General features: G+C 40.3%; 2 protein-coding genes across 3 annotated transcripts; one reads left to right on the forward strand and one right to left on the reverse strand.

Annotated features, from left to right (window-relative positions):
• The first annotated feature begins 1,274 nt into the window (after window positions 1-1,274).
• On the forward strand, window positions 1,275-6,478 carry LOC147338936 (lysosomal protective protein). The gene is made up of 11 exons (XM_086286462.1): window positions 1,275-1,576; window positions 2,720-2,831; window positions 2,917-3,054; window positions 3,148-3,306; window positions 3,421-3,512; window positions 3,799-3,883; window positions 3,973-4,125; window positions 4,208-4,353; window positions 5,267-5,429; window positions 5,507-5,596; window positions 5,681-6,478. Exons 1-11 carry the CDS (start codon window positions 1,407-1,409, stop codon window positions 5,762-5,764), a joined length of 1,392 nt encoding a protein of 463 aa, XP_086142588.1. The 5' UTR covers window positions 1,275-1,406; the 3' UTR covers window positions 5,765-6,478.
• On the reverse strand, window positions 6,422-19,407 carry slc38a7 (solute carrier family 38 member 7). 2 transcript variants are annotated; one of them, XM_086286474.1, is made up of 12 exons: window positions 19,303-19,407; window positions 18,030-18,460; window positions 17,122-17,175; window positions 15,458-15,602; window positions 14,419-14,563; window positions 14,169-14,267; window positions 14,022-14,079; window positions 13,792-13,906; window positions 13,451-13,598; window positions 11,029-11,228; window positions 10,885-10,936; window positions 6,422-8,193 (listed from the first exon to the last, which is right to left on the reverse strand). In XM_086286474.1, the coding sequence occupies exons 2-12, from the start codon at window positions 18,279-18,281 to the stop codon at window positions 8,091-8,093; spliced, it is 1,371 nt and encodes a 456-aa protein (XP_086142600.1). In that variant the 5' UTR covers window positions 18,282-18,460; window positions 19,303-19,407; the 3' UTR covers window positions 6,422-8,090. The 2 variants fall into 2 exon arrangements, with proteins under 2 accessions (XP_086142600.1, XP_086142608.1); XM_086286482.1 differs by having other exon boundaries at window positions 19,246-19,304.
• Between the last annotated feature and the right edge of the window lie 949 nt (window positions 19,408-20,356).

A 20,356-nucleotide genomic window follows, 5' to 3' on the forward strand; every position in this document is an offset into this window, starting at 1 on the left:
TTTAAAAGCTTTAACTTAATTGAACTTCCACTTTTACCAGCATCTTTCCTCTTCTTCTTTCAGCTGCTTCCTTTTGGGGTCACCACAGATGATCATCTGCCTCCTCTGCCATCCTCTTCTGCCACACCAACCCTCTGCATGTCCTCCTTTACGGTATCCACAAATCTTCTCTGAGGTGTTCCTGTTTTCCTCCTGCCTGGCACCTCTATATTCAACATCCCTCTGATGTACTCATTTTTTTCTAATCTTGTTCATCTTGGCCACTCCCAATGAACATCTAAGCATCATCAACACTGCCACCTCCAGTTCAGCCTCCTGTCTTTATGGCAGTACAAAACCACACCATACATCACTGCAGACCTCACTAATATCCCATAAACCTCCCCTCTCACTCTTCTGTCCACACAAAGCACCCCTGACACTCGTCTTCACCAGCTCCTCCACTGTCTTTTGTTGTCACCGTTGTTGCTTTGGATATTGAGTACTATCGACCCGATTCTTTTGCCCTCAGGCTTGATAGAGAAGACACAAACTCAGTGTATTCAAAATATATACTTTATTCAACAAAACCTTCCGGGAGGGAGATGTGCACAGCGCGAAGCCTCCTGCAAAATCTAATTACCAACAGGATGAGTGTAATATACTCTACACCCCCGCTCCCCACGTCGGGCACTCACGGCCCGAAGGTCGTCTCCTGTTGTTATCATCTATCAGCACAAACATGAGCGAGACTCTCTGGAAAGTCTGCACTAAAGATCCTGTTTATCACAATTTCATGTCGCCAAGCAGTCTCATGACCTAAAACACAGTGTATAAACCCTCAAAGCTGGCCTTTAATATTACACTTTAATATGTACTTAGCAAATAGGCACTTGGATTATATTTTATAACAATGCTACTAAAAGTAAATATAACAAAATTAAGGTAACAAGGAATCGTTTCAGCCCTTGTCAGATTTGTCATACTTAGGCGTATTCGGGATGTCTACTGCATTCAAAAAGCTACATTTTTATTATTATAACTACTCTGAAAAATAAAGAATGTCCTTTTTTTTACAAAAAAATAACAAAGAAAAAGCTAGCAGTAAAAGTACTAAAAACTAAAAGTTAGTTTAGTTTTTCAACAATAAAGAGTAAAACTGAAAACGAAACTAAAAACGTAAAAAAACCAACAACCAACAACTGACATTTAAATTCTTCATACCTGTTTCTAAACTTCAATATTTGTGTTCGACAGCGCCATGTGAGTCATGTGACCCACCCCGCCGGTCATATGACGTTCAGTTTCACGCGGAGCTGTAATCGAGGAAGTTGAAGTGAACGCTTCTTCTTCCTCTTTCCTCGCCGAGCCCAGGGGTTTATTTTCGGGGTTCGTTTTGTGTTTGAGACGTGACCCGGGCTTCAGCCATGCTCGGTGGAGGTCTGCTGCTGTGTTTGCTGGCCGTGTTTCCGCTCGGCTCGCGGGCTGAGTACAATCCGGACGAAGTGACGCACTTGCCCGGAATGACGTTCAAACCGAACTACCGACAGTGGTCAGGATACCTGCAGGCACGGCCTGGAAAGTTTCTCCATTACTGGTAAGAACCGGTGGTAAATGCGCCAGAAACGTCGTCAGAGCATGACAGGTTGCCCACACCGCGGTGGTTTCTGTGAGCTTTTACCTCTTATACTAATTATCTGCAACGGGAGCCGGATTAAATTTTCAGTTTAGAGCCCGAATGTTTAAAAAAAAAAAAGGAAAAGAATCGGCTCATAATCAGCTTTTATAATAATATTAATTACAACTAAGTACATCCTTCACGTTCTTCCCACTAACACAGAGTCTATTAATTACCCCTGAGTGTATATGGACAAAAGTACTGGGCCACCTACATAATAAACCTATATATATATTTTCCCAGGTATGTTACAGCTTTCAGTCTTCCTGCAGGATTTTGGAGTGTGTCTGTGGGGAATTTTTGCCCATTCATCTAGAAGAGCTTTTGTAAGGTCAGACACTGTTGTCGGAGGAGATGACCTGGCTCACTGTCTCAGTTCTAGTTCATCCCTAAGGTGCTCTGTGGGGTTGAGGTCGGGGCTCTGTGCAGGCCTTACCTTTATGGACTTTGGTCCATCCCAGAACAGAAAAGGGCCTTCACCAAACTGTGCCTACAAAGTTGTCTAAAATGTCTTGGAATGCTGAAGCATTACAATTTTCCTTCACTGGAACTAAAGAGCCCCGCAACAATCCATAAAACAATCCCATTACATTATTGGATTCAATAACTAAGCGGTACACCTAAATGCTTCTATTGCTTTTGTCCACATGATGCGTTTCCTTGCGTAGTTCATGTAAGCCTGGTAAACATGACTTCATGTTTGCAGCAGCACCCTGTGTTATCCTGAATCAGAAAGACAAACCAGTTGAGCAGGTTTCTTGAACTTAAACACCAAATCACTGAGGAACTTCAAGGAAAGCTTTAGATCACGGGTTTTGATGCAGATAAACAAAACTGTCCTTGTGGTTCTAGCTTGGGTCTTATCTGGTGTGTGAGTGGTGTCAAAGGTTTTCTGAGCTCAATTATTGTATTGGCTCTGAGGTTACAGTGCATTGGAGCAATTGGTCCTTATTACACTCGTTCTTGCCTGCAGATCTGCTTTCACTATTCACAAGAGATTATCTAGTTAGTTGGAAAGAGTAACTTTGAGTTTGTGATAGCTTGTGTCCTGATTTCCTGCAGGTTTGTAACTTCTCAGAGGGACCCAGTCAAAGACCCTCTGGTGCTCTGGTTGAACGGAGGCCCTGGCTGCAGCTCGCTGGATGGGTTCCTCTCAGAGAATGGACCATTTCATGTGAGTTTGCTCACTGTGTGCATAACTACACTCGTGCACTGAGTAAAGTGGATTTCAATAGAAAAGTCTTGACTCTGATTTTCAGGTAAATGATGATGGGGCTACGCTGTACGAGAACAAATTCAGCTGGAACAAGATTGCCAATGTGCTGTATGTCGAGTCTCCTGTAGGTGTGGGATATTCCTACTCTGATGATGAGAAATATGCAACTGATGATGACCAGGTGAGTTCAGTGTGTTAAATAACCAATGCAGATTTTTACAAAGGAAGAAAAAGTGATTGTGAAATGTAAAAACATGTGAAATGTTTATCATAGGTTGCCCAAGATAATTACAAAGCCCTGCAGAATTTCTTCTCCAAGTTCCCAAACTTCAGTCAGAACAAGTTCTTCATCTTCGGGGAGAGCTACGGTGGAATTTATGCGCCAACACTCAGCCTCCTTGTGGCCACGGGAAAAGCCAAAATAAACTTTAAAGTGAGACACTTCATCTGCCTCATGTCCTAATGTAGTTTCATGATGAAGGAGAAGTTGTTCCTCTATATTGTGCCCACTGATGTGGTTTAAAATGATGCATTTTCTTGTTTCCAGGGCTTTGCAGTGGGAAACGGCCTCAGCAGCTTTAATCTCAATGACCAGTCATTGATCTACTTTGGTTACTACCACGGCCTCTTTGGAGAAGAGTAAGTTTTGCCAAGGCTTCTTGTTTTATTATGAAGGAATGGCTTTAAAAAGAAATGGTGTTTATTGTTTGCATGCTCCATTACACACGAGATGAATTCTCTTGAGTTGCTACATAAAAAAATATCTGATCACTTAGATTGTTTTTCCTATTAAAGTCAGGAGCTGGGAAGCATATCATTTTTACATTTTAATATCATTCTTCATATAAAAATATGACAGAAGTAATCTGCCTTCAAGTTAAGAGATCATTTGCACAGAGCTGATGCAGAGCTGTTTCTTGTGCAGTTTGTGGCGTGACCTGAACATAAATTGCTGTAAGGATGGGACCTGCAATTTCTACAACTCCAGTTCTGAGACATGCACAGTACTGGTAACGTGTTCACTGTTGCCTTAATCAACTGGGGATTTCTCATGTTGACTTAAGTCTTTCAGACATATACTACTTTGTCTCCTTTACAGGTAAACGTGGCCTTTGGTCTCGTCTATAATAGTGGACTTAATGAGTACGCCCTTTACTTGGATTGTGAAGGTCAGAGAAGATCCAGTAGAGTCTATGAGAGGACCATGAGTCTTCTGTTTAGGAACTACAGGAATCACCCACATACACACAAGGTAACCCTCCAAAAACAAGTTTTCGTGCACTCCATGTCTGTCCTTCACTTGTCCTGGGTTTTAATGATAGTGTTTATTGAAGTTTTCAGCACAGAGAAGTTCCTCCACCACTCTGGGTGAAGTCCCACCCTGCATCAACAGCACAGCCCAGATGAACTGGCTGAACAGAGGTGACGTGAGGAAAGCGTTGCACATTCCAGCTATCCTGCCTCCTTGGGATATCTGCAGGTACGGCAAAATCTTCTGGTTATTCCAAAATTGGTGATAAATAATGTTATGTGTGCACCTCAAGTCCTCTTTGTTGCAGTTTTACTGAATACAGTGGGATGCGAAAGTTTGTGCAACCTTGTTAATAGTCATCATTTTCCTGTATAAATCGTTGGTTGTTACAATAAAAAATGTCAGTTAAATATATCATATAGGAGACACACACAGTGATATTTGAGAAGTGAAGTTTATTGGATTTCCAGAAAGTGTGTAAACACATGACTGTGGCTCTCTAATGGTGGGCTGTTCCTCATCATCATCATCATCATCATCATCATCATCATCATCATCATCATCATAATAATAATAATAAACTCAGACACTGAGGCTTCTATATGTATACATCCTCACATATATCAGCATTTCTGCCAATAACAGCAAGTTCAAATAAATCCTGGTGTGGACGGTGGTGTTGATGGAAGGCGAAATGAAGATTAAGTTTCACTTTTTAAGAAATCTACACCTTTCTCAAAGGCAGTATAACTTTCCAGGGCCCTCGCATTTAAAGCATTATCTTAGTTCAGTTCACTTCAGATCAGTTATATTTATATAGCACCAAATCAGGCAACAGCCTCCTGTTGTTGTACTTTCTTTTGTAAGGTAAAGACCCTAAAATAATAGAAAAACCCAAACAATGAGACAACCCCCTGTTAGCAAGGACTTGGTGACAGTGGGAAGAAAAAACTCCCTTTTAACAGGAAGAAACCTCCAGCAGAAGAAGGCTCGGGGAGGGGCGGCCAGCTGACACTACCAATGGGGGTGAGGGGAGGTAGACAGGACAAAAAAAGCACAAATGAATAACTAATGACTAAATGCAGAGTATGATTGTAATTAGCATGGTGTGATTTCCGTGATAAGTATGTATTTGTTGCAGTGATAAAGTTGGAGCGCAGTACAAAGTGCTGTATGCAACAATGAAGGACGTGTACCTGAAGCTGCTCTCTCTGGGCCTCCGTGCGCTCGTCTATAACGGAGACACCGACATGGCCTGCAACTTTCTGGGCGACCAGTGGTTCGTGGAGGATCTCGGCTTGAAGGTAGCTTTAATTCTACATTCATAAATTATACTTTTTCACACCAATGACAGGCACTACTTGTACTAAAATGTTCTTAGGCAACTACTAAATACCAAACCTGGATTCATGAGGACCAAATTGCTGGCTTTTATCAGATGTTTGGAAACATCACTTTTCTGACTGTTAAGGTAAGCATTAATGCTTTTGCATTGTCGGTTTGTTTTATGTGAAGATGTCGCAGTTACTCAAAATACTGCTTTGATCTGTTTCAGGGTGCAGGTCACATGGTTCCTCAGTGGGCTCCGGGTCCAGCTCTCCACATGTTTCAGTCTTTCATAACAAATTCCCCTTACTGAGTCGGAGAATGTACTTTTTCTTTATTTGTTATTGTTGTTCTCAGGGAAATAAATTTGAGATGTAAAAATGACTCTTTGGTACTGCACTTGTTCATTTTCAGTTACCTCCACTTTTAATAGGTCAAGGCTGTCAGCTGTGTCTGGCTCTTGACAGAACAAATGGAGAACACTTTCTTTGTTTTTGTTTTGTTTTGTTTTTTGTGGGGTGGGGGCGTGCCCAAAAGTTTAATTAATCAAATTAACAAAGAAATGAATAACCCATAGTTGTTAAATGGTTATAACTGTTTTTCCCTCAATCTCAGTTTTTATGGGTGAAATTTGTGTTCGTTTAGATTGAAATTAACTGATTTGGTCACAAACCCTCTCCAAAGCTGCTGGTATGTGTGTATTTTTACCATTTTTGTCAGTAAATTCGGGAGCTACTTGTGTATAAAAGAACCATCTGCATCCTGTGGTTTCTGCAAAGCTTCTTCTCATTGACTCAGACAGATCTGAGTCCAGATATTTGATGCTGAACTTTAATAAAAGTATATAAAGTACTGTCTGTGGCACTTATGTAAATGTTTTTTTCGTCCTTATGGTTGACGTGTTAAAAGAACAATGTAAAAGGATTTTTTTTTAAACGTGTTGTCTGATGTCTTAACTCCGATCAAAAACTGTAAGTCGATGAAGTGAATTCAATGTCTTTTATTAAATTTTTTGTTCAACTCATGAGATTTGAGCAGTCTACATTTATTCACATGCTTTAACTACACTTCATTTATTGAAGTAGCATTGAATGTTCACTAAAATATTTCTACCAAATCTTCCCATTAACATATTTTCAAGTCACTTTTATGAGACAACAGGGACATGATTGTGATTAGCAAATGCTTTGTTAATCAGTGGCGTTAATGCAGCTGATCATCGATAAATTAAGTTTGACACACAAGTTAAAGCACCAAACCATAAAAAAAATGATCATAACAATGATTGTCTAGAAAAAAAAAAGTATCCCAGCACTTAGTATTTTAAGAAATTTTGATTTTGTAGTTTTTCTTCACAACTATGATAAATGTCCGTCCAGCAGTCTCATGTAGCATACCCGTGTTTCTGACAGTCCCTTTTTTCTGTTTTGTCAGTTGTGTTCACAAAAGTACTTGCTGGGTTTCATTAAACAGGAAAAATATAACTACATAAACATGAAATCAGAGTCACAAAAAAAAAAAAAACATGTACTGCAAAAATGGTTATTAAAGTTACAGTTGGTACAAAGATGAGGGGTAAAGTCATGTAGTTTAACCATGTCAGTGATCTGTGCTCTGTATATCTTTAGTGTTGGGATATTTGAAGAAGAAAAAAAAAAAAAAGCTCCCACTTTGGTTTGAGGCAAACAAAAACTAAAATTATTTCTTTAACTTAAAATGTCACATGTGCAGTTTGCTCAGTTTCCTTCCTGTCGTGTCTTAAAACCCTTTCGTGTAAATAAAGTGCAAAGTGAATGCTTTGTAGGTTACATCCTTCCCTCTCTTTACAAACCTGTGGAGGTGGTGCTCATTTGTGCAGATACCGAGCTGCCCTTTTCACCCTGTTTTACACACTGGCTTCAATGAGCATATCGTTGTAGGCTTTTGCTCATTTGTACAAATAATCTAATCTAGTCCAATCTAATCTAAAATTCAGTTGTCAAACTACCTTGTACTGTAACACAATAAATTACACAAACCAATAAACAAAAAAAAAAAAGTAACTCATTTTTAAATCAGTTTTAAAGTGTAGTATGTTTGGTTGTTTTGTCCCTATAATTGAAAACCTCATAATCAAACTGCCCTGGCTCTGCATTAATGCCAGTCTACGCCTTTACATACATTTAATATGCTTTGTCCTACTGTGGTAACGTATCACTTAATCCAGTTTGTTTTTTTTACACTGATGAGTAGACAAACTATTAGCAGCGACATAATTAGTACTGAACATGAATTACATTATGACATGCTAATTAAATTACACAAAGTGGTACAATTCTTCTGTTAAAATCAATCTGATTAAGTCCTTCGGCTCTTGTAAACAGGAACGTGTCATTGTTACATCCACAGAGGGGAGTAAGGAGTGCGTGTCCCCTCTGGAAATAATGACACAGTAAAACACATGAAACATGCTGTTAGAAGCGTCTGAATTCCCTCAGCATGACGGGGTGAGTCCCCAATTGAACGAAACTCTCTAGACCTTCATGTCAGTACGGAGCAGGTGATGTTTGTCTTTGTTGTTGTTTTTTTTCTTTGGTCATGAGACGCTTTGTATCATCCAGAGGCCTGAGAGCAGCACCGGCTCGTGAAAATTATTCCCTTCAGTTGACGACGTCCTGGTAGATGGAGTTTGTCGTGGTGAGGCCAAATATGAACGCTCCAAGTGTAACCATGGCGACACTGAAGCTCACCAGCCCGTGCCAGCTGTGAGAGAGAGGAAATACATCCGTCTGAGCATGGATAACTTTTTTTGCAATAATGACAGTGAATCATGTGGCTCCAATGTCAAAAGATTAAAGAAACTTTAAAAAGTGTTCAACTGGAAAGTTTTTCTTCAACTTTGATTCGTCACAGATCAAACAGATGCAGAATCTCAGTGGCATAAAGACGGGCTTATCCAGTTTTACAGCTTTTGCTACTAATAAAGACGTCTCCCATGGCCATTCATACCGCACTAAATTAATAGATAAACAAAGAAGTTATAGAATAGTTATTTTTTTCAATATTTACTCTATAAATTTCAGTTCCACAGTAATTAATAAACTAATTAATAAAAAAGTGCCCATTTTCTGTAAATTAACAAAAACCTTAGTCTGATCAACAAGCTCTCAGGACATCCTCTGCAATGTTAAACATTTACACCCAAACAGTTGTGCTGACGCTTTTCTGTCATCTGACATCTGGGATTAAACGCGTAGTTAAACTTTTTTACAACGGCAAAAACGGGAGCTTCACTGGTCTGGCCTACTTAAGATCAAGGTATGCTGTATGTAATCTGTTGTAGTCATGTAATTGTGAAGGGTAACTATAATGTAGCATCCAGAATTAATGCAGTTTTAAAAAGTGTGCAAATATGCCCACAAGCTCAATGACAGCCTCACATGCAGAGGGCCTTTTGAGGTTTTGAATGTGTAGTCAGCTGATAAGAAAAGAGTGTCATGCAAAATAACCACTGCATGATTGAAAAAAATAAAATAAATAAATAAATAAATATATACAGTGGGGCAAAAAAGTATTTAGCCAGCCACCGATTGTGCAAGTTCCCCCACCTAAAATGATGACAGAGGTCAGTAATTTGCACCAGAGGTACACTTCAACTGTGAGAGAGAGAATGTGAAAAAAAAATCCATGAATCCACATGGTAGGATTTGTAAAGAATTTATTCGTAAAGTAGGGTGGAAAATAAGTATTTGGTCAATAACAAAAATACAACTCAATACTTTGTAACATAACCTTTGTTGGCAATAACAGAGGTCAAACGTTTACTATAGGTCTTTACCAGGTTTGCACACACAGTAGCTGGTATTTTGGCCCATTCCTCCATGCAGATCTTCTCGAGAGCAGTGATGTTTTGGGGCTGTCGCCGAGCAACACGGACTTTCAACTCCCGCCACAGATTTTCTATGGGGTTGAGGTCTGGAGACTGGCTAGGCCACTCCAGGACTTTCAAATGCTTCTTACGGAGCCACTCCTTTGTTGCCCGGGCGGTGTGTTTTGGATCATTGTCATGTTGGAAGACCCAGCCTCGTTTCATCTTCAAAGTTCTCACTGATGGAAGGAGGTTTTGGCTCAAAATCTCACGATACATGGCCCCATTCATTCTGTCCTTAACACGGATCAGTCGTCCTGTCCCCTTGGCAGAAAAACAGCCCCATAGCATGATGTTTCCACCCCCATGCTTCACAGTAGGTATGGTGTTCTTGGGATGCAACTCAGTATTCTTCTTCCTCCAAACACGACGAGTTGAGTTTATACCAAAAAGTTCTACTTTGGTTTCATCTGACCACATGACATTCTCCCAATCCTCTGCTGTATCATCCATGTGCTCTCTGGCAAACTTCAGACGGGCCTGGACATGCACTGGCTTCAGCAGCGGAACACGTCTGGCACTGCGGGATTTGATTCCCTGCCGTTGTAGTGTGTTACTGATGGTGACCTTTGTTACTTTGGTCCCAGCTCTCTGCAGGTCATTCACCAGGTCCCCCCGTGTGGTTCTGGGATCTTTGCTCACCGTTCTCATGATCATTTTGACCCCACGGGATGAGATCTTGCGTGGAGCCCCAGATCGAGGGAGATTATCAGTGGTCTTGTATGTCTTCCATTTTCTGATGATTGCTCCCACAGTTGATTTTTTCACACCAAGCTGCTTGCCTATTGTAGATTCACTCTTCCCAGTCTGGTGCAGGTCTACAATACTTTTCCTGGTGTCCTTCGAAAGCTCTTTGGTCTTGGCCATGGCGGAGTTTGGAGTCTGACTGTTTGAGGCTGTGGACAGGTGTCTTTTATACAGATGATGAGTTCAAACAGGTGCCATTCATACAGGTAACGAGTGGGGGACAGAAAAGCTTCTTACAGAAGACGTTACAGGTCTGTGAGAGCCAGAGACTTTCCATGTTTGAGGTGACCAAATACATATTTTCCACCCTAATTTACGAATAAATTCTTTACAAATCCTACCATGTGGATTCATGGATTTTTTTTTCACATTCTGTCTCTCACAGTTGAAGTGTACCTCTGGTGCAAATTACTGACCTCTGTCATCATTTTAGGTGGGGGAACTTGCACAATCGGTGGCTGACTAAATACTTTTTTGCCCCACTGTGTGTGTGTGTGTGTGTGTGTGTGTGTGTGTGTGTGTGTGTGTGTGTGTGTGTGTGTGTGTGTGTGTGTGTGTGTGTGTGTGTGTGTGTGTGTATATATATATATATATATATATATATATATATATATATATATATATATACATACATATACATACATACACATGCATACATATACATACACATGCATACATATACATACACATGCATACATATACATACACACACACACACACACACACACACAGAAGCAGAAAGAAGACCAGAACTCAGCAGGTTTGCAGCAGAGCCTCACCTTGCAGATCGGACGTCAGTCTCTGAGAGTTTGGCTTGCATCAAACACAAACCTGTAAATTTAAAGAAACACTGGGTTGGCTTTACAGCGCGTCAATAAAAGCTGCACAGAAAACCCGAACAGAGCAGATGGCGTGCAGTGTACCTGGGAAGACAAAGATGAAGCAGGCTGCCAGTCCTCCGATCAGAGAGATCACTCGACCAATATCTGGGATGAAGAGGGCGAGGACGAGGGTGATGATAAACCACACCAGCGTCTGCAGGATCCTCCTCCTCCTCTCACGACGTACACACACCTCTACCTGTTCACCTTGGAAACGCAGCCAAAGTCCCTCTATAACTGCCCTAAAACAACACATGACCACAGCAGAGTACTGAGAAGAAAAGATCCATAAAAACTAAATAAGGACTTTAGTACACACAAACACACTGAGGACATACCACCAATCCCTTTGACTTTTTTTTGGGGTGTATTTTTAAATCATCTGATACAGATTTTAAAAACTACACACGGGGTACCACCTGAAACAAATCCCACATCAGTGCTCCTTTTCAATTTCTAAATATTGGAAAATTTAGTAACCCTAGCATCACTAATAAACATTATTTAATGAGGACAGATTATATTTAGCCAACAACAAATACATAAATATGGTCAGTTTCTTCTGCTGGCAATAATTTGAATGCATCTCAGTGCATGAAGAAAAAAAAAAAAAAAAAAAAAAAAAAAAAAAAAATCACAGGAAACAAAAAAGGCCAAAAAAGAAAAGATGTAAATTATCTGATGCCAGTAACAGGCTGCAGTGAGAAATCTCAAAGATATCGCTCCATAAGTTTTTCACTAGTAAGAACTGACAGCCTTACCAAAAAAATAAATAAAAATCAGCTTATATATTTTAGACACTTGAAATGCAACCACTAAAGGAAATGGATAAGGTAATAAATAAAGGAAAGAAATAAAGTAAAGGAAACAGCAGAGCAAAAAAAAAAAAAAAAAAAAGAAAAGAAGAAGAAATGCTCACATGGTAAAATACACTGGATGATGCAATAAAATGCTACAGTAAGCCAACAGATGTTGAACCCATAATCATCATCACTTCTGCCACTTTGCTGCTATTATCTCTAGTGTGTTTCAACCCGTATGTGTGTCTAGTTTGACAAATACACACTTGAAGAGAGAGAGAGCAGCAAATTAGCAGTAAAGACTCACCCTGGGCACATAAAATAGGAATGTTTATGGTTTTACATCAGGATTTTTTTCCTTACATTTGCAACTTTGTAAACTTAAACTGGTAAAAATCAGCATTTTATCACCTCAGATGTTTATCAAAGGTTAAGCCCTTTCTTCATTTTAGTGCAAAATGCTGCGGCACGATTTTTAACTGGCAGAAGAAAATTTGATCGCATCACTCCGATTTTGGCCTCTTTACACTGGCTTCCAATTGAATTCAAGTCCTTTTATTGGTTTTTAAATCTCGAAATGGTCTGGCACCTGTTGATTTGTCTGACTTGTTGAAGCCCCACGTCCCCACTCGTTCCTTTCGGTCAGTTGAGCAGCTGCTGCTTTCGGTCCCAAAGTCACGGCTGAAACTTAGAGGAGACAGAGCGTTCGCTGTTGCTGCGCTGATGCTTTGGAATAACCTTCCTCTCCATATTAGACAGGCTACATCAGTGCCAGTTTTTAAGTCTTTATTAAAAACCTATTTTTATTCCCTGGCTTTTAACTCTGTGTGTAACTGATTTTTTTTTATTTTTTTTTTTTATTGCTATGTCTGGTTTTATTACTATGTGCATATTAGTATTGTACAGCACTTTGGTCTACCAGGTGTGTTTTTAAAGTGCTATAAATAAATAAATAAATAAATAAATAAATAAATAAATAAATGATGATGATGTTCTTTTTAGAGAGAAGAGGCTCTCCTCTAGTAAATCGTGCTGTCATTAACTTTAATATTTAACATGCTCATTGAGCCCTATAGAGTTTGAGATGTAGCTTTGGGGGTTTCTGCAGTTTCTCCAAGTATTGGGGGTCTAGTCTCAGGGTCAACTTACTGGGACGTCCACTCCTGGGAAGATTATGGCATGTTTTGACACACTCTCCACCTCTAAAGCGTCTGCCTTTATAGAGGTGATCACGCTTGATTAGACTCGATTAATCAGCTGCCTTCAATCAGCACCACTTAGCTGCTGCTTATCCAAAGAGTGTTCTTTGCTTTTATTTTTACACAGGAATACAAATAAAATACTTTATTTTGATTATGCCATCTCACTTTAAGCTTTTCTCAAGATGTAGGGGAGGAAATACAGTTAGAAATGGAGGAAACAATATGCACTCAGACACATGTGTAGCTGAAGCAGCCACAAGAAAAACTGAGACGCTCAGATTACAACAGAAACAGACAGACACAGTGAGTATTACTCTATTCTCTGCTGAGGAAACCTTTAGTCCACTGTAGCTTTACACTGCATATGGTTTTCTGCTGTATTGTCTTGACCCATTAATATATCCAGATATCAACTACAGCTTCATCATTAGTATCACACGTTTTAGCTTTGCTGTGTCTTACCTGCCACAGAAGTGTAAAATAGGGTAGGAGGTGACCACACAGACGATGATGAAAGCTCTCGCAATGGCTACGGCGATATCATCGGGGGGGTACGACATCAACACATCCTGACTGACGTTGGAGCCAAATGTCAGGAAGCCGCAGACACCTGAACAAATCAAAAATCACACCAAGGATCGCTTCACTGTAAAAAAAAAAGCAAACCTGCAGGCTGACTACATTTCTGGAATATATTTCCATGCTATAAAAAATACCTTCAAGTACCTTTTACATGTAGTTTCTCAAATGTATTTAAAAGTCAATTATAAAGATGCATGTTATTCAATATATATGTACAATACCTGTTCCAGTGTAAACAAAAAGGCAGATTAACATGCTGAAGGTCACAACAAGCCCCCAGGGTCTGATCTCTTTCCTCCTCATGCTGTTGAACACTGGCACGGAGCTGACATGGCACTGTGACCGGAGATCAGGACGGAGAAGGCAGGAGATACAGTTTATTAATATTAAAGTCTAATCATAAAGGCACATAGCTTAAAATCTCATCAAATGATACCAAATGAGGAGATACCTGGAAGCCAAAGCATATGGTGGGCATTGCATTAAAAACTGCAGTCCAGGAAGCAGAACTGTAACAAACACAATGATTTAGCAACTCAAACAAAGCCAGATGAGGAGGATGCAGATGTTTAGAAAGTGTTGTGAAATGTGTCCACACCTGGTAGGAACATAGCCCGGAGTCACCTCTTTGTCCGGCCAGAAGTACTTAATGATGACCACTATGGTAACATACCAGGTTCCCATCACACTCAGAGTACTACCAGAGAAAAAACGAACAACTCAAATAATCAGTGTGTAAATTTAAAAAATAATAATAACAACAACAACAACAACAACAACAACAACAACAAGAAATCAATTCTCAGGGTGAAAATAAGCTGCAGGTTAACAGGGGCAAAGTTCTGTACCTGGCATACTTCTGGAAGCCAATCTCTTTGGGGATGGAGAGAGGAAGAATGACCAGTATCGCAGTCAGAGAGATGGTAAATTTGCGGTTAGTGTACCAGAAGTGATCGTCTTCACCCTCTGCATTATGACCCGCTGCAGCGATCACTGTAACAAAAAAACAAGGATTTCAAAAACACTTGAGAAGGCCCCAAAGAGAAAGAGCCAGAGTACAATCTGCTGTTTGCTGGAGAAGGGTACACGGTACAGAGCAGGAGATTAGCTAAAGAGCTGTACACACAGGAGGGATGAAGAAATGCAGACGATCTAAGTCACAAACACTTCATTCATTTCTAAATAGCAAAAGGCCAGAGTTGAATTATTTTAAACACTGTCAGCATCTCTGGGTTGAGTTAATCACATGAGAGACACGTTTACTGAGCGAAAAAGCTGAGTAGTGTCATCTCTGATGTTCTTTGCCCTCATCATTGATGACACTGACTTTTTTTTTTTTTTTTTTATACTGCTCTATGACAGAAAGACTTCCCCTATTTAATACATCACAGCTAAATGCAAAAGGAAAGCAGAAATTTCATTTAAATGTAGGAGATGATCGGAACATCTCACAAAACCTTATATGATTTAAATTTGGCTGATCTTCCTTTTAAAGATCATACTCTTGTCCACCCCAGACCACTTTAAGTGTCATTAATATTTTTGATGGCTCCCTGGAAGTCCTGTCCTGTCCCTGCCTCTGCAGCGTGCGCTGGATCTTGTCCTTTAAAATGAAATCTGAGGTGAAGGATCTAATTTCATGTATGGAAGTGGTCAAAGTCACACAGAGTCAAACCCAGGAAACAGGGCTTGTGGTCAATAACGACTCTGTAGCCAGAAAATTTTTTTTAAAGATGGTTTTGAAGAGATGAACAGCTAAATTTAATTCAGGTGCATCTTTTGTCTTTTACATTCCAGTTTTAGGGGTTTTGGTTTTCTAGAGACGAAAAAAAAAAGAAAAAAAAAAAAGAAAAAAAAAAGCTAACCAGTCTGATAAAGTACACTTACAGCGATCGAGCTGGTCTCCGATGACAATGAAGAAAGCAATGCATGTGCCAAATGTGTAGATGGCAATAGCTACTTCACATACAACTCCTGTGACTTTCCCGCAAGTGGCTCGAACAACTTCCTGGTAAGTAGCTTCATTACTGACCTGAATAAAAAAGACAGATAATTTAAAAAAAGCACGTTGATCAAACAGTAGGTAGGTACACGGTAGTGATACTAAGGTTTCTCATGTGACTTCATTATCCGAGAGTTGCCTGCCATATTGGAGGAGGTGATGCAATCTATTGACTGTTGAGGGTGTACATGTTTTTTCATTCACAATTGTGACAGTTCATCGCATTTATGCTTAATGTTTAATAAGTTTATCACTCACTTAGACCCCAGTCATACAGACCTAGAGACCAGTCAGTGACCGCACCTGGCAACCTTTGGTTCCCAGGGAAAAATGTATATTCCCCAACTGGCTGGCGAGTGGTTGGAGACAGTCACTAGGTAAAATCTGTAGCACAGAGGGTGGTGACCCAAACACCTTATTGTGGTTGGTTTGCAGATTATCACAGTCGCCCACTTCAAATGCTCACCAACTACTCTCCAAATGGTAACCAAAGCAACCAAAAACAGGTGTTTGAGTCAGCACCATATAGCTCTTCACAACCAATTTCGACAAGCAACCTCCAGCAATCGCCAACCAGTCAAAAAACACACACATACACATTTGTTCCCCTAGAAACCAATGGTTGCTAAATGGCCTGCAATCGGTTTCTAGGCCTGTGTGATTTGGGTTTTATTCAATTAACACAAAAAATTTACAAAGTTGCCCGAGTTAAATTCACAAGGTTAGCAATCACATCTGTAGCCTGTATGTATTTACCTGAATTTTCATTTGCCACCATTAAAATCATCATCATTAAAATGTCACACTTAAATTAGCCGTTGAGTTTCAGCGCCACTGAAACAAAGGTTAACTGTCCAAATTAGGTTTTTCAACACAAGCCTGTGATATTTCCCGCAAGCTGAAACAGATGTATCCATGCACTCACTGAGAACATGGGTTCCTCCTGCAGTGTGCGGCATTTAAAACAGGTTTTTCGACATAACTCCACAAACAACCGAGCAGCAGGAGCATCGCTGTTTACTACTTGAGTAATTCAAGTCACTCTTAATTGGCTATCTTGGATTCTGCCAGCACGCAGGTTAAAGACACAGAAAAACACTTTATCTTGGCTACCACAGCTTGATTTACCGATGTCTGCATAGTTATTGGCAAAATTAAGGTTGGAGTCTCACACATTTACATAGCCAGAAACCATCCAACAGCTGAATGTAAATGATTTTCTTCAGCGGATATTGTTGCATCACTTAAAATTTACTTAATTCAGCTGACTCAGTCTTAGCTTTACTCTTTTATTCCAGTGTTGTGTGAGACGCAAGCACAAATCTGAGCTACTGAGGAAGTGAAAGTCCAAACCTATCCATATGATCAGGATTACAACCACAGAATAAAGAAGTTGTTACTTAAGAAGCCTGCGCAGTTTGTTTCACTACGAATGAAGGAAGAAGACAAAAGAGAGACAAAACTGTTCGGAGTTCGAGGTCCAGAACATGGCAGAGAAAACATAAGAAAAACAAGTGAAATGTGAAGAACGTTTGGGGGCAACACAAACCAGGGAGCAGTATCCAAGGATCACCAGCCCGGTGATTATGAAGATCAGCATAAACTGAAACACAAGGAAACACAAAGCAGCACTACATGAATATGCTGGTCACATGAATACAGAGAAAGCAGGTGCTCTGATTGTCAGTTCTTGTATTCCGGGAATGAACAAGCTCATGCTATATTCAGTCTGACTCCCTTTCCAGCTAACCTAATAATAACTGTTGGTAGTGACATAAAATAACTTTTTTTTTTCCTTTCAGCTTCTCTTAGTGCCAAAAAATGTTTCACCCTCAGTGTAATGAGGGTATACATTGATCAGCCACAACATTAAACATCAGAGTTATATTCTGGAGGTCCTTCTTGACCCTCCAAAACTGGTCTGGAGACTGGGCAATGAACACGAGACATCCCTTGGTGTCTGATACTCTAACACTGCCAGTGGATCTCGTAGATTAAAGGGTGTGACTTGTGTGGTTCACATTCTCCTGGCACATCCCGCTGATGCTCTGTCAGACTGGGATGTCAGGAGATTGGAGACCAAACGTCACACACTGGTTGTGTTTCTAAAGCTGTTTCCAAGCATTTTCTCAAGAATGATGGAATGCATTGTTCTGCTATAGGATGCTTCCATTGCTATCCAATGATGTGCGTGGCCTCTAGCAATGTTAAGGTGTGTGGTATGTCTCAAAGTAACATAGGACCAGGACCATGCCAGGTCCCAAGACCTTTTAGGACAAAAACAGGATCCATTCATCTCAACACTCAGTGGTTTTAATATTATAGATGATCAATGCATGTAGTTCATAAAAACTGAGCAGAGCAAATTATAACTGAATCCTAATTTAACTGTACTTCATGACATACATGCTTCATGCAAGACAAAAGAGGTGTAGCAGAAGCGCATAATCTCCTCACCATCTGAAGCACGAATCCTGCAGTTATACCTCCTGCCATATTGAAGGCTGCAGGAAAATTGAGTAGACCCGCTCCCAGCGCTGCATTCACCACGATGAAAACAGCGCCTACTGATGACACCCCCGAGCTCCTCCTCTCAGACTCAGGTTGCCGAACAGAATCCACACTGGGGCTCTGCAAGAGCCACGCCCTTTCTCCAGAGTCACTGCTGCCAGCACCACCCCAGTCCTCAACATCATTTTTAATTGCCATGAGTCACCAAGGTGCAGCTCAGTCTGGGAAGCGTTAAGCACCTCAGAAAATCAGGTGAGGAAATTTGAATGAAGCTACGAGATATAACCCAGCTGCAGATGAATAATTATGTCCAGTCAGGAGCCAGCTGAGGTTTCTCAACGGTGATGGTTTGATGGTGAAGTCATTTGGAGATTGAGCTGTAATAAAATATTGTCTGCATTTAGATACATTTGGGAGAAGCGTGGTATCAAAATAACATACTGAGTACATTAGATGGGGAAGTAAAAAAAAAAAAAAAAAAGTGGTTTGAATCACGAGTCATGTTTGGTAAAACGGTTTCTGCTCACTGATTCCTAGAAGTCCATAATATACTGTATGTAGAAATTACCCAGTTTAAGGCAGTGAAGGGGTACTATTCATTTTAGGAAGATGACATGATTCTTATAATCACCATGTTTAAAAAAAATCAAAATCAGTGAGCTCAAGAACAAACATACGTTTTAGAGAACAGTCGTTTTACAAGTGGATCTCTTATAAAGTAGCTAATGAGCGTACGGCAGAAAGTGTAGGAGAACACGCAAAGCTGCCAGGAATAAAGCATGGAGGTGATTTATTAATGTTGTGTCCACCAGATCTCCAACACAGTCACTGTCTCTCTCTCTCTCACTCACTCACTCACTCACTCACTCACTCACTCACACACACACACACACACACACACACACACACACACACACACACACACACACACACACACACACACACACACACACGGGTATCTACAGGAGACACTGGTCAAGTAATCCACCTTTTATCGTAGCTAGATTCAGGCTTTTGTTTTCACTAAGGTAACAATAGCATTTATCAATACACCCATACACCACTGTGCCTACATTAGCTAGCTAGCAAACAGCACACCGAGCTAAAGAGAGCTCGTTTTCGACAACAAGTCCACACATTTAAACACCTCCGCGTTACTCACAATAAGGATTAAAGAGTCGTCTCTGTTTCGTGTAAGACTAAAGTGCTCGTATCCTACCTTATGCCGCCACCGCTGGAAATGAGAGACCTCAGTGTTTTGACCGTAACGTGACGAGCAAGTCACATGCGGTACAATAGAATTGTGGGTAATGTAGTTCCCCCTGTCGTTTTCATAAACCCAGTGGGATTACCTGAGGCCTCCACTCTTGACAGGAAGTTGTTTCTACGCTTCCTTATATGCCGCTGTTTCTTAAACTTATGGCGAACATATAATGTACTCTTTTGCACAACCTGTCTTTTTTCAATCCAATTTTTTAACTTAACCTTTGTTTTTGCTATAAATATACTACTGTACATTTTATGCTTTAAATTAAAAGTATTGGTAAAGGCCGATTTTTGTGTTTCTAGAATATATGTGTATGCTCTATGTTGTTCATTTCTGACTTCTCAGAGGAATCCAGTGTGCTGGTTCAAAGTGGTTATAAGAATATGAATTCAGTTTTGCCTAAAATAATTTTTAGTTTAAAGGTGTTTGTGGGGATAGGTTAACTGGATAATCCAAATTGCCACTAGGTGTGAATGTGCGAGTGAATGCGAGTACGAATGGTTGTCTGTCCCTGTGTGTTAGCCCTGCAACAGACTGGCAACCTGTCCAGGGTGTACAGCTGGGATAGGCTCCAGCGTCCCCCGTGACCCTGAAAAAGGATAAGCGGAAGTGAATGGATGGAAGGTGTTTGTATCATGTTTATGACAGGTGGTCTATATTTGTTCATTGCTGTACAGGGCTGTTATCTGTAAATAAAACAGAACAAAGAGTGCATGTAACCATTTCTTACATGGGTAAACTATTATCCAAGAACATATCAGAAACTTAAAGACCAATGAAAATGCAGCCACACCCATTTAAGCAAATGCATAAGTCAGAGCACTCTGTACTTTTGTTTGTGCTTATGCAAGTCAAGATCATTATATACAAGTTTAGCCTATCATAGCTAACAAAGAGCGAGGAAACTCCCCTGGACCTCAGTGCAATAATCCATCACTTGGGATCAGATGTAGGTTGTCTGAGCATGATGTAGTGGGTAAATGTGAAGTAAAGGGACAAAATTAAC

The sequence above is a fragment of the Aulonocara sp. 'chitande type north' Nkhata Bay genome, linkage group LG1 (genome assembly GCF_057382095.1).
Source record: "Aulonocara sp. 'chitande type north' Nkhata Bay isolate Kocher_YH1m ecotype deep benthic linkage group LG1, A_spYH_male_GT1.1, whole genome shotgun sequence".
NCBI lineage: Eukaryota > Metazoa > Chordata > Actinopteri > Cichliformes > Cichlidae > Aulonocara > Aulonocara sp. 'chitande type north' Nkhata Bay.

What these genes read in the sequence shown, in the direction of transcription:
- LOC147338936 (XM_086286462.1), top strand. Translation starts at nt 1,407, where the DNA reads ATGCTCGGTGGAGGTCTGCTGCTGTGTTTGCTGGCCGTGTTTCCGCTC. An exon ending in ATCACCCACATACACACAAG is followed by an intron (nt 4,126 to 4,207) that starts GTAACCCTCCAA and finishes TGTTTATTGAAG; the next exon opens with TTTTCAGCACAGAGAAGTTC. An exon ending in TGGAGGATCTCGGCTTGAAG is followed by an intron (nt 5,430 to 5,506) that starts GTAGCTTTAATT and finishes AAATGTTCTTAG; the next exon opens with GCAACTACTAAATACCAAAC.
- slc38a7 (XM_086286474.1), bottom strand. Translation starts at nt 18,281, where the DNA reads ATGGCAATTAAAAATGATGTTGAGGACTGGGGTGGTGCTGGCAGCAGT. An exon ending in CCGGGCTATGTTCCTACCAG is followed by an intron (nt 14,080 to 14,168) that starts GTGTGGACACAT and finishes TGTTTGTTACAG; the next exon opens with TTCTGCTTCCTGGACTGCAG. An exon ending in ACTGACGTCCGATCTGCAAG is followed by an intron (nt 8,194 to 10,884) that starts GTGAGGCTCTGC and finishes TCTCTCTCACAG; the next exon opens with CTGGCACGGGCTGGTGAGCT.